A 12016-nucleotide genomic window follows, 5' to 3' on the forward strand; every position below is an offset into this window, starting at 1 on the left:
CTCTGACAGTGTGATCTTGAAGGACTATGTCTCACCTATGCCTTCATCCTAAGGGAAACCCAGTTTCCACATCTCCCATGGCTCCTAATTCAGACTGAGTGTTGGGAGCATGTGGAGGGAAGGAGTCAGGCTTGTGTTTTTATTTGGGCTGAGTGGAAGGAGGCTTCCTGGGGTAGTGGGTATCCCCAGTTGTTCAAATGGAGGAGGAGGGCTGTGTGATTGATACTTACCATGTAAAGGTGTTCTTCTTCGATCTCTCTCCAGAAGAAGGTAATGAATGACAGAGTCTGATGCATAAGGACAGAAGGAAGTGCCCCAGCCTGGAAACGTGCCACGCTAACGGGCTGGGGCCAGTGTGGACCACCTTTTAGGGATTCCCACTCCGCAGACTGGAGTGTCAATTCCTCACCCGGCCCAGAAGCCCTCAGCCAGGCCACAGCACCCCGCTCTGCAGCCTCAACCCTCCCCTGGCCTTTCCCAGTTAAACGTTTACACTTAGTAATACTGAAACCAGGCAGTTTCACACCTCAATGCCTGTGTTTATGCTGATCTCTCTGTCTGAAATGCCTCCCCCCCCCCCCACTGTCTGACTGATTCCTGCTGATTCTACAAGACCCAGATCTTTGTGATACCCCCTCCCACACAACACATAACCTCAGTCTGTTCCTATGACCCATCCACCACCACCACCCTATGCTAGCTTCGCACAGAAAGTTTATATGCTTGCCCTTCCCCTGCCCCACTTGACCAGAAATTTCTCAAGGACAGGCTCTATGGTATTATACTGATATATTTTGTCTCCCCAATGCCTGGCACAGAGTAGGAGCTCAGCCTATTCTTGCTGAACCAAACAGACTCCAGATGAATGAGTAGTGCCCTCAGACATGTAAATATCTTCATAACTTCATAGTATTCTGAGAATTTGCTTATTGGTGTTTTCAAACATATATTTTAAAGCCACTATACAGATGTGACATTCAGGTTCCCCTATATTAAGTAAAATAAATTCAAAAAAATGACTAAACTAAAGGTGATTATTTGCATCTCAGAAAGGGGGCAGGAGGGGTGCATTTCTTTTAAACATTAAGCCCTTGCTGGAACTTTCATAAATTTGCTTTACAGATCATTAACTTCCGGGGGAGGAGTCACAGAGAAGTTAAGTCTGAGAGTCTGCATTCTGAGGAGCCTCTGGAAGGAGGAAGCTGGGCAGAGGATCTTGGAGCCAGACAGGATCGACTCAGATTCTGCTCTGCTAGCTGTGTGGTCCGGAGCATGTCCCTTAATCTCTCTGTACCCTAATTTCCTTATTCCTGAAGTGCGGAGACCCTATACCCATTTTGCTGGGTTGTTATAAAGATCTAAAAGATTCTATGTGGAGCACCTAAGCTCGTAAGAGGTTTCTGGTAATAACGATGGTATTGTTGTTGTTGGATTTGACATTGCATGTGGAGGAGAAGAGTGATTTTACCTTGAGTGGCAGGAATAAGGAAGGCAGGAATGACTCGGAGAAAGGGCCAGACCATCATGGCTGGGCTGCATGTTTTGACTATTAATTTTTTATGCTAAAAAAGCTTTCCATGTTGAATGTGCAGAATATTGGCAACACGTGCAGTGTGATTGCTGTGAAGGTCTTGGGCTCCAGGAGGCCTGCCACTTACTAGCTCTGTGACCTTGGGTAGGTCACCTAACTCAGTTTCCTCATCTGTACAAAGATGGTAAACCGTACCAGGCTCTTAAGGTTGCCAGGTAAGATAAGGAATGCAATGTGCTTAGCCCAGGAGGGTGCACAGTACGCCCTCATAAATGGCACGTTACTCTATTATGAAGTGATCATTACTGATGTACAGCGTGCCCTGTTGGAGAAACCACTTGACCTGGGAATAAGCAGCGGGGAGGGGATTAAACGCAAGAGCACTGGTCTCAAACTCTGGAGACCACCTGTCAGGAGAATGGTGGGACCTTGGGCCTGCTCTGTAACAGAGGCTTTGTCCTAGGTGATCTCTCAGCTTCCTAAGTTAGCCCAAGGCCACCCTTCCACCGCTCCCCAAAAGGGGGCTCTCAGGCTTGAGTGCTTTGGCCTCGCCCAGATGCCACCTTCTGCCCGGGAACTCCTCCCTCAGGACCCGGGTCTTCTCAGCAAAGGTCCTTGGCCTCGCCCCCCCCCCCCCCCCTCAGTGTATGGTCCTGACAGTTGCTATGCCTGTTGTCTGGATGGGGACTGTAGTGCACAAGTGCCAACGGGAAAGCAGCCCACATTGAGAGAGAAGCTTGCTGGCTGCAGGACAGATGAATGAGCCTTTGCCCTTAGTAGAGATTTCCAGAATCTCCACGGTCCTAACTCTGTTTCCCATCCTTTGTGGGAAAATAGGTTTGGAAATAGGTGAGGCTCCCGCACCTCTCTCTGGGTGGAAAGAGAAAGAAAGCTCCTGTTGGTTTGGGCCACAGCTGCAGGTGAAGCCCTTTGCTGCTATTTCCTGCCAGGTAAAAAAGTGACAAGTTGTCTTCTTCACCAATCCCCAGAACTCTGAGAGCCGTCCCTACCCCAGGCCGCTAGCAACGCAGGCAGCAGGCTCTACCCCTCCATAGGACAGGATGAGAGAACCCACTTCTATCCGGTTACCCTCGCGCCTCTGCAAAGCAGAAAGGAATGACCTTGACCTGGGAGGAAACAGCGCGCTAGGCTGCTGGGGACTTCCCGTCGGAGAGGGCCCACGACGCCTTCGGAAAAGCTGTCTAAACAAAGGGCATTCCTTAGCTTCAACCCGGGTAGCCGAGCCTCACCCCCAAACCGAGGTGTAGAGTTACACGCATTCCCGCGATCGGGAAGAACGTGCTGTTTCCTTAGCTCTCACTCCCGTGGAGCCGCATCCCACGGCTGCGCCGGCCGCAGACGCCCAGGGCCCGCCGGCGGCCGCAAGGGCTCAGCCCGGCCGGGCGCCCCGCGTCCGCGCGCAGGGCCCGGCCGGGCTCCCGGACTCAGCCCGGGCCTCGCCGTCCTCCCGCCTCTCTGACGTGTGCGAGGCGCTGGCTCCCCGGTCCGCGCCGCTGGGGAAGCAGCTCCCAGGGGCTCGGGCGCCCGGGCCGGCGGCTGCCGCGGCGCCGAGGGGCGAGGCCGGGCGGGGCAGGCCCGCTGCTCCAGCCCCTTCCGCTCCCCTCCTGGCTGCGCTGCGCTCCGCTCGCGCTCGCCCCGTCCCGGCCCTGGAAGGCGCCAAGCTTGGCTCCTTTCCCCTTCGGGGCACAGCCACGAACTAGCAGCCGATGCTACTGCCTTCCTCGCCCGGCCCGCTCTCTTCCTCTGACCCGGAGGGAGGCCGCGCTCGGACCCCACCCGAGCCTGGGGCTGCCAGAAGAGCCGGGAGCGGAGTCCGGCCCTGGGGCCTGGGAAGGAGAGGGGGCCAGAGCAGGGCTCGCCGGTCCAGGGATGGAGGGGATGGAGGAGGCGGCCAAACCTGCCGGCGGCGGCCCTCAGTGAGTACAGAGGAGGCGAGGAGGCGAGGAGGCGAGGAGCCGGGCCGGCGGGGTGGCCGGGTGGCGGGGGCACGGAGCTGCAAGGGTCAGGGGAGGCCCGCCCTCCGTGTCCATCTTCATTTCAGCCTTTCTCAGTTTGAGCAAATACAGTACTTGGGCCAGAGTCAGGCGGCTCCATCCATCTCCCCAGGCGACCGGCAGAGCCCCGTTGGAAGGTTCTCCTCCCGAAGGTCTCCCCTGACCGATTAGCTCTGGAACACAGGTCCAGAGTTTATCCATCAGAAAGATTTTTGAATTTAACTGAAACCGCTCCCATTACATTCTCATGCCCTGTTCCCTGGATGGAACCTTAGAAGAGAGGAGTCAGTGACTTGACTGCAAAGAGAAAGTTCGTAAATTCTAAGATTAAATGATAGAGTGAATGACCTCGGCCTTCTCAAGAGTCCTTACACTTCACTGGCTTACAGCTCCTGTGACATTTTGCAGTATGTGTGTGTGTGTTTTACTTTATGAAATATGTACATGCCTGAAGCATGCATAAATTGAATTATAATAAACTATAGAGGGACTTGCCATTTAAAATAATTCTATGGTGAATCCTTAGTCAATGTACGAAGTGAATAACTCCTAATTTGTGGTAGATGTAAATATGAATTTTTATACACACAGTTCAAGTGGGAGGTAGCTAGATGAATGGTACTGAGGGAGCATTTCCTCAGAGAACAGGGTGACTGTGGCCTCTGTGTGTGCACAGAACAAGGTAGTGAATAAAATCCCATGCTCACTTTCATCCCATCAACCATGCCACTGAGGAGCTGTGTCATTCTGGAAAGTCACCAAACCTCTCTAGACCAGATTATTCTCATCACAGAATAAGGGGGTGGAGTTAAGTGACCATGGAGTGCTTTGGAAGAGCCCTGGCTTTGGGACAGGAAACATTGCCTTCCAGCTGGTCTCCCTGTAGCACCTATGTGACATCATTTTGCTGGACCTCAGTTTCACCATTTGTAAAAGTGAGGATGATAATGCTGTTACGGCTGAACTGTATGAGGGTTATTTGAGAGAGTATGTTTGAAAGCACTTGCAGATGCTGGTAGTAGAAGTTAGTGACTGATCATGGTCACCTTTTTTTTTTTTTTTTTGTAATGTTCATTTTATTGATTTCAGAGAGAGGAAGGGAGAGAGCAGGAGAGAGACAGGAACATCTGTTCCTGTATGTGCCCTAACTGGGGATCGAACCAGCAGCCTCTGAGTTTCGGGACAATGCTCTAACCAATTGAGCTATATGGCCAGGACTGATCATGGTCACCCTTTGAGCACAGCACCAGGCTGTGGGCCTGTGGTTTGGAGGGTGTGAGTGTGGGGGAAGTTCATGGGGTACCTCCCACCCAAAGGTCAGATCCTGAGATCCTGTGAGATATCACATATTCACTGAGATCACTTGTCAGGGAAGCAAGAGGCCAGGGATCAGGATATCTGACCTGGCTTTTCACTCTGCTCCACATCTGGCATAGGATGAGTTGTTGTTTGATGTTTATGCCCTATCTGTAAAATGGGGATAGAAAACCTAGAAACACTACTGAGACCTGGAAGAAAAAGTTCAGTAATACCTTATTTGTATCATCCCATGATTTGTACTTTTATAAATCCCAGTATCTAGAGGGAATGCCATTACTCTCATCTGGACAGAGCTCAATATGAAGGCACTCTGTGGACCCAAGGGCTGGGTCTAAGGAGCTCTGTCTGTTTTCTCTCCCAGAGAGCCCAGAATAGGGAGCAGAACAGCCAGCGGCGTGGATGTGACCCCAGCTATGGAGAGAGGCGGCACTGAGCCCCAGCCCAATAATGGATACTTCTCAAGGCCCTGGCCTCGCCCTCAGGAAGACAGAACGCCTAGCCCAATGGCTCCCCATCCTCTCAGGTCATGGGGACCCTCCGTGCTGGAGTCCAAGGTCAGGGCCTTGAAAGAAAATATGACAACAGGCAAACAGGGGACCAGCCCCTGCCTCACCGCCCATGAGCGGCCATCCCCCAAGAAACCCAAGTGCCGACGAGTCAAGGTGGGTGGAGCCAAGACTCTCTTGCCAGATGCCATGGTGGTCCCCCATGCTCAGAACTGGACCGAAGGACAGCTGGACAACAGTGTCTATGAGGAGGAACCTGCTGGAAATGCGGACCCTGGGTCATCCAGGTCGCCTACCCCTGGGCTTGAGTGCTGTAATGGGAGGAAGTTGTGGACTCCAAAAACAGTCTGGGCACTGCCTGACCATGAGAGGGGTCTGCTGCTGGGGCCTACCTCTTTGGAAGAGAGCCCCACGCACAGAGTCACTCCAGGCCGACCAAGGGGCCCTAGACCTAGTAACAAATCCCCTCAGGTGCCCAGCCTGAGGAAAGGCACGTCGTACCCCCTTCAGGATGACCCAGGCACAGGGGGAGACCTGGACAGCTTGTCCCTGACCTCCGAGGAGGACTTTGTTCCCAGGCCTGCCCTGCCCGGAGGGCTCTGGAGAGCTGGAGACGTGGGGGCTCTGGGCCCTGCAGGCAGCGCCTTGCCTCTGTCTGAACAGGTGGAGAGGAACCGCCTTCTTCTGCAGGAGATGCTAATAGTTGGGGGACAAGCCTCTCCCAAGGTGAGAATCCCAGCCTGGACTCCATCCTGGGACAGAGCTGTACCAGGTAAGGCTCACTGTGCAGGCCTGAGTGGTAGAGGCAGCAGGAGGGGGTCCAGAAGGAGAAGGGGAGGGGGCTGCCATGCAGGGGGATGGGCAGGAGAGGGAGGAGAGTGCAGCTGCCTCGCCCCGAAATCATCAGATGTCCTCATCTTGGCTTTGGCATAGACTCTTACCACCTCACAGCCCGCCCATCTGCTGAGTGCTCCCCGGGCCTGGGGTAGGCCGCCCTCTATGCTTGGGATTGGCAGCTGCTATAGCTGCTCCCTCGTAGATTGTCGCCCTTTCTGGAGTGACTCTGTATCTCCCTCCAATGCCGCACCCTCACCCTCCCGTGGGCCCCTCCCCTCAAAGTGGTCGAGCATCTTATCAGGTGCGCTGAATGCAGGCAGTAGCAGCTCTGGGATGTGCACGTGTTCACGTCTGAGAAGACACCTCTGTCCCTTCTTTCCTTCCCATTCCAGAAGCTTGTTCCTCACCCATGCAGGCCCCTTAGCCCAAGGCAAGGCCCAGTACAGCCACTGTGCCAGGCTGTGGCTCCACCTCTCAGGCCAAGACACAGAGACACAGACGTGTGGCGAGGGGGGGGGGGGATTTATTTGGGAAGTAAATGGCTTCTGGAGAAACCTCCTTGTCATTTCTTAAATGACAGTGGAGAGCCCAGCTTCTGGCTCTGTGCTGATGTCTGCTTCTGTTCGGGGTCCTAGAGCGACCATCGGGGGACTTGGACTGGGACTCAGGCATCTCCCTGCAGGACTCAGAGCAGAACAGGTAAGAGCTCAGAGCGAACCTTTCTCCCTCTCCCTCCTCACCTTCCAGAAACTGTGGAAGGACCCCTCCAGCACTGCTGATGAACAGGGCTGCCCAGATTCAGGTGGTCCAGCTTCTGCTCGGTTACTGGCTTTCTCAGGGGCTTCGGCCAAGGACTGCGGGAGGGGCTGTCTGGTTCCTTCGGCCCTCATCATTTATGACTTGGAATCCTAGCTGCCTCCCTTCTGTCAGGGGTCTCTTCTCCAGCCTCCATTGCCACCATTTGCAGCCTCTCCTCACATCCCCACCCCGCCCTGTCACAGTGTGGAAGAGTGTGACAGCAGAAAGGACTGTGGTCCTCACTGACACACTTTCCCCTCCCTCCAGAGTCCAGAGGGGAGCCAGAGAGGAGCCGGGTTTGGGCAGATGCACCTTGCTCCCCGTGTCAGTGGAGACGGTGCCCCTTTCCCTACAGCCGCTCCTTCCCGCCCCTGCCCTCACCCTTCCTCCTCTGGGTGCACCCTGCTGGGGGCTGTGTCCCTGGTCACTGGCAAAGGAGGAGCCTATGCTCCTGACTGGCATGCTGGGTAATAAGTAATAAAAACACCCTGTTAAAGGAGGAGAGCCTCTACCGTAGGGTAGGGAGGGACTTCCCCAGGTCCTGCAAGGTGGCGGCGTTTGTGTGGGATCCTCTGGGTGGGATTTCTGGATTACTGTTTAATCTGGTCGGCCAGCTGAGTGTGCATGTGTAGTATGTGTAGATGTGTATGTGAATAGTATGATAATTGTATATGTGGTGTGTGTGTATGTGTGTGTGTGTGTGTGTGTGTGTGGAGAGAGAGAGTACCTTAGGGGGTCCTAGGGTTCTGCCCAGCATATATCCAGTCGTAGAGTTGACATGGGGAATGCTCAGCATGCCCCACTGACATCTTTTGGCAATCTACAGCCAGACCCCTGCTGAGCAGATACCCAGGTCAGAGAGTCTGTCTAGTTCAAGGATGGGAGAAAGCTCAGGATGTCTTCTGGCCCTCCTCGGACAGGACTACTCATTTGGCACTGTGCCTGAGTCTCCCGAGCAGGTATTAAAGTGGTCCTTAAGACACAGCAGGGCTCCACCTGTCACCTAAGGGGGATAGATTTATTGAGGCCACTTGTGTACAGCTGAACTTCTCAAGAGACCTTTGAAATAAGGCACGCTTCTGTCGGCTCTACCCCAGGAGTGCCACGTGGGATCAGGGTTCTGGGGCTTGGTGTCCACTCTGAGGGGCTTAGGACAGCAGTGTTCCGAGGCTGTGTGTGGCCATGCAGCATGCTGGCTATCCTGAAGGGCCCAGGACATGAGTCAGGATGTTCTCTGGCAGTGAGGCCCTCAGACTTGCTCAGGGTTTGAGGCATGAGAGGTCCAAGTTTAGCATCAGTGCCGTTCAATGTTGAAATTAAGCGTTTGGACCGTGTTAACCCAGCATGTTTTTTATTATGTCCACAATTGTTACTGCTCTGAAAGGTGATAAAACAAGGAGCTCGTGAATGACAATGACTACAGAGCTCAAGACTGGGGTAAGGGCTAGTCACACAGACTCAGCCATGGAGGCTAGACCACCTAGATGCCAAGGAACACCAGAAATGCCCCAGGACCCTAACTGTGGAGGAGACTTCCCTCCCCCAACCCCAGGTGTGTGTTCTCTACTGAGGAGCAAGAGAAGGCTGTGTCCCAGAGGGCCAGTGCGTCCGGTGGCCAGTGCCTCCCTCCAGAAGACCGCGCCAGCCCTGCCACTTCAGGCACTGTGCCCATATTTTTGTTTTATCTCGTGTATTGTTCCTGTTTCACTGACAGAGACCCCTCGGGGAGAGGTCAGGTGGCTTGCCCAGGATAGTACTGCTGTTGGGGCGGAGCCAGGATTTGTACTCAGGGCTGCGTGGTGCCGAAGTCTATGCTCTACGTATTTTCCCTCTGCCTACTGCATCCTGTAAACTGGGAAGCGTCAGGCCACCTTACATTCCAAACGATTTCCCTGAATTATGTTCCTGGGATAGAAGGGTTAAACCCAGACTTGCTGGAGCTTATTGTTTTAATCCAGGATTATGATGGCTGAAGAAAGGCCACTCTGTTCCACTGATGTCCCTGGCTAGGAGAGCCTTGGTGGTTGTCCTGACCCGAGAGCTCAACCTGCCTGTGTCTCCACCAAGAAACTGGCTTCAGTGGGGAGACCAGAGGGGAGGGGGCTACATGCTGCCCTTTGTCCTTGGGAAGCAGCTCAGGATACAGGTCGTTGTGGGGGCAGAGGGAAGGGCCCGAATACTCCCGTGGAATTCCACTGGTCCCTAACGATCAGGCCTCTGTAGGTTTTGCAGCTCCTTGAGGGCCAAACATCTGTGGTGTGAACCCCGCAGGGAGAGGACGTTAAAGTCCCCCCTCCACCTTGGGGTACACCAGACTCCCTGGCCAAAGTCCCAGACTCGCAGGGTAGCATGTCCTCTCCCTTATTCAACTCCTGCTGTTTACAGGTGGGAAAACTGAGGCCCAAGGAGGAAAAGCACTCAGCCACCTGATCCCTGGGCCCTACCTGCTGAGCAAACGAGCCCCAGATACGCAGGCGTTCCAAAAAGTGGCAAAAGCTGTCTATTCTTAGGTGGACTGCCTCTGCCTAGCCCAGCGGTTCTCAATACATATTTTATTTTCCGATGGCTTTAGGCGACCCCTGTGTTTTGGTCGTTCGACCCCCGCCGGGGTCGCGACCCACAGGTTGAGAACCGCTGGCCTAGCTGTACAGTAGCTGCCCGGCCCTTCCGGAAACCTCCTGAAGAACTGTGAGAGCCTGGAGTGTGGGTTATAGTCCGCGATGGCAAGGGTTTGGCTCCAGGGCTGCGTGCCCTTGACTGAGGCCAGGCTTTGATTGGACCAGAACGGCTCCCTTAGCTGGGAGAGTCTGTACCCACCTGCCTCCTGGGGCTGGTTCCCCTGCGGGGGGACCAGTGTGATGTTGGGCTGGGACAGGCTCAGCATGCGCAGCACCACTGCAGCTGACCCCCTGCCTCGGGAGAGAGACCTTCCCCCCCCCAGGGCCAGTCAGCACCTGCCCGCTCCACTCTGGGTGCACCAGTAGAAGTTGCCCGCCTCCTGTGCTGACCTTGGCTGCCATCTGTGAAGGTGACTGCCACTCTCCCTCTTTGCTTAGTTTGTTACTGCATGGATGCCTCCAGGCGCCCCAAAAGCCCTGCTTTTCTAATCAGTGGAGAAACCAGCTTTGTGTGCCAGGAACCAAAGCAGGGCAGCTGATGGAAAAAAGAAAAAAAAAATCAACAGCTCCAATTTAAGGGAGAGAAAGGAAATAGCAGAGCTGGAAATGGTTTAGAAACCTGGGCAAGGCCGATCCTAGCAGCATCTGGCCAGCTGCCTGCGACCTCCTGCCTGCCCACCAGGTCTTGTGACAAATGCCCTCCGACAGCCTGGAACCACAGCTGTCACCGGAAGGCTCCGAGTGTGCAGGCTGGCAGCCAGAGGCCCGCAGCTGCAGGGGCGGCTCTCCGGGCTGGTAACCTCATTATCTGTGCTGTCGGAGCGGGAGCCCCAGGGAGCAGAGCTGCTCTCGGCAGCGTGGCAGCAGAGGGGCTGCCTGCTCAGGAAGCCGTGCAGAGGGAGGCCTCTCCTGCCAAAGGAGGCTTTGCGGGGCCGTGGGCCTGGAGACGCGCTATCGCTTCACGCTAGTCATCCCTTCTGGTTCCAAACTGGGCCCGGGCCCTGCCAGGGTTTGTGGGCACAGATGGCGCCTTTACTGAGCAGTGCCCTTTTCCTTGGGCCCCAAAGCTTGGGTATAAATTAATAAGAAAAAGATGGAAGGAAGGAAGGAAGGAAGGGAGGAAGGGAGGAAGGGAGGAAGGGAGGGAGGGGAAGGGAGGGGAGGGGAGGAAGGAAATAATAAAGAAAAAAAAAGGAAAGAAAGAAATGCTAGACTGCCTGAAGCTTATCTAAGGACATCCCAAGGAGGCCTCAGAGTTGTGCCATTCACATCTCTGTCTCCTGCCACCTAGGAAATGGTTTGGTACCTTTCCCCTCCCAGCACGAGGCCCCTTTCTCCAGGGTACGTACTGGGTGGGAAGGAAGGGGCGGGCTGAGCTCCAGGCCCTGCTGAGCCTCTCCCTGCCTGAGCTGACTTCCTGCGGACCCTGCCAGGAGAGGACTGGGGCAGCCACGAGTGATGCTGAAGTCACTTCAAAGAGTGTGTCTGATTCTAGCCCTGAGCATCCTCAGCCTGCCCTGGGATCCTGGAAGGAGAGGGGACAGAGGATGTGGGAAGATGCTACAGGCATTGGGGCTGGCTGTTGTCTCCTCTGCTCTTGACTGATGTTTGACCTTGAGCAATGTGCGAGTGTGCCTCTCTGCTCCGGAGCACCCTCGTCTGTCACATGGAGAGAACACCTGCCCTCAGCCAGCCTGGCTGGGAGCACGAGCTCCGTGGAGAGAAATGTCTAATCGGTGGGAGGCTGTGGGGACGTGTCACCGCTGTGACACAGCACGGGCTGAGTGTCACTGTCTGGGAGACAGCGCTGGGAGGGGGCGGCTGTCACTTTCTGCAGCCCTGGGCTGGCTGGGAAGGCAGTCCCCGTGTAGGTGGGGAGGGTTGGTGAGGACCCTCATTATTATGAAAATCGAGCCATTTGCTGACTTGGTGTGAGTCCAGCTTATTTTCTCTCAGCCCTTAAAGATGCCTGATGGGTCTGGATTGGGACCCAGGCAGGAAAACACCAGGACTTGCAAAAATGTCATTCCCCCAAGGAGCAGAGCTGTGATGGGCCTGGTCCTTGTGTCTGTGGGGGGTGCTCGGGGGGGGGGTGCTGGGTAGCTTGAAAGGGTATGTGTGGGTGCAGAGAGACAGAAGGAGAGAGGGAGGTGACGCGTGTAAAGACCATCTGGCTGGGCACAGGCCCAGCCCGACAACCCGGGCCCTGTGTGCCCCCTCCCTGCAGATAGCTCCTGCTGTCTGCCCGGTGAAGGGACAAAAGAATAATCTGGAGACACCCCTACCCTTTTGTAGATCCTCCTGGGGTCTCTGGCTCTGGCCCCTGAGCAGATGTCCAGGGTGGGCCAGCGCTGCAGCCCTGTCCGGAGTAGCTCAGGGCCAGGCCCCAGG

General features: G+C 55.1%; 1 protein-coding gene across 2 annotated transcripts in view; it reads left to right on the plus strand.

Moving 5' to 3' along the window:
• Positions 1-2846: 2846 nt before the first annotated feature.
• KIAA1614 (KIAA1614 ortholog) overlaps positions 2847-12016 on the plus strand; it is a 28544-nt gene continuing 19374 nt past the window's right edge. For both annotated transcript variants that reach the window (XM_066361671.1, XM_066361672.1), the window contains exons 1-3: positions 2847-3468; positions 5228-6144; positions 6845-6908. In XM_066361671.1, coding sequence (XP_066217768.1) covers positions 3422-3468; positions 5228-6144; positions 6845-6908 — 1028 coding nt within the window. In that variant the 5' untranslated portion in view covers positions 2847-3421. The remainder of the gene's footprint in view (positions 3469-5227; positions 6145-6844; positions 6909-12016) is intronic.

This window comes from Saccopteryx leptura, chromosome 2 (genome assembly GCF_036850995.1).
Source record: "Saccopteryx leptura isolate mSacLep1 chromosome 2, mSacLep1_pri_phased_curated, whole genome shotgun sequence".
NCBI lineage: Eukaryota > Metazoa > Chordata > Mammalia > Chiroptera > Emballonuridae > Saccopteryx > Saccopteryx leptura.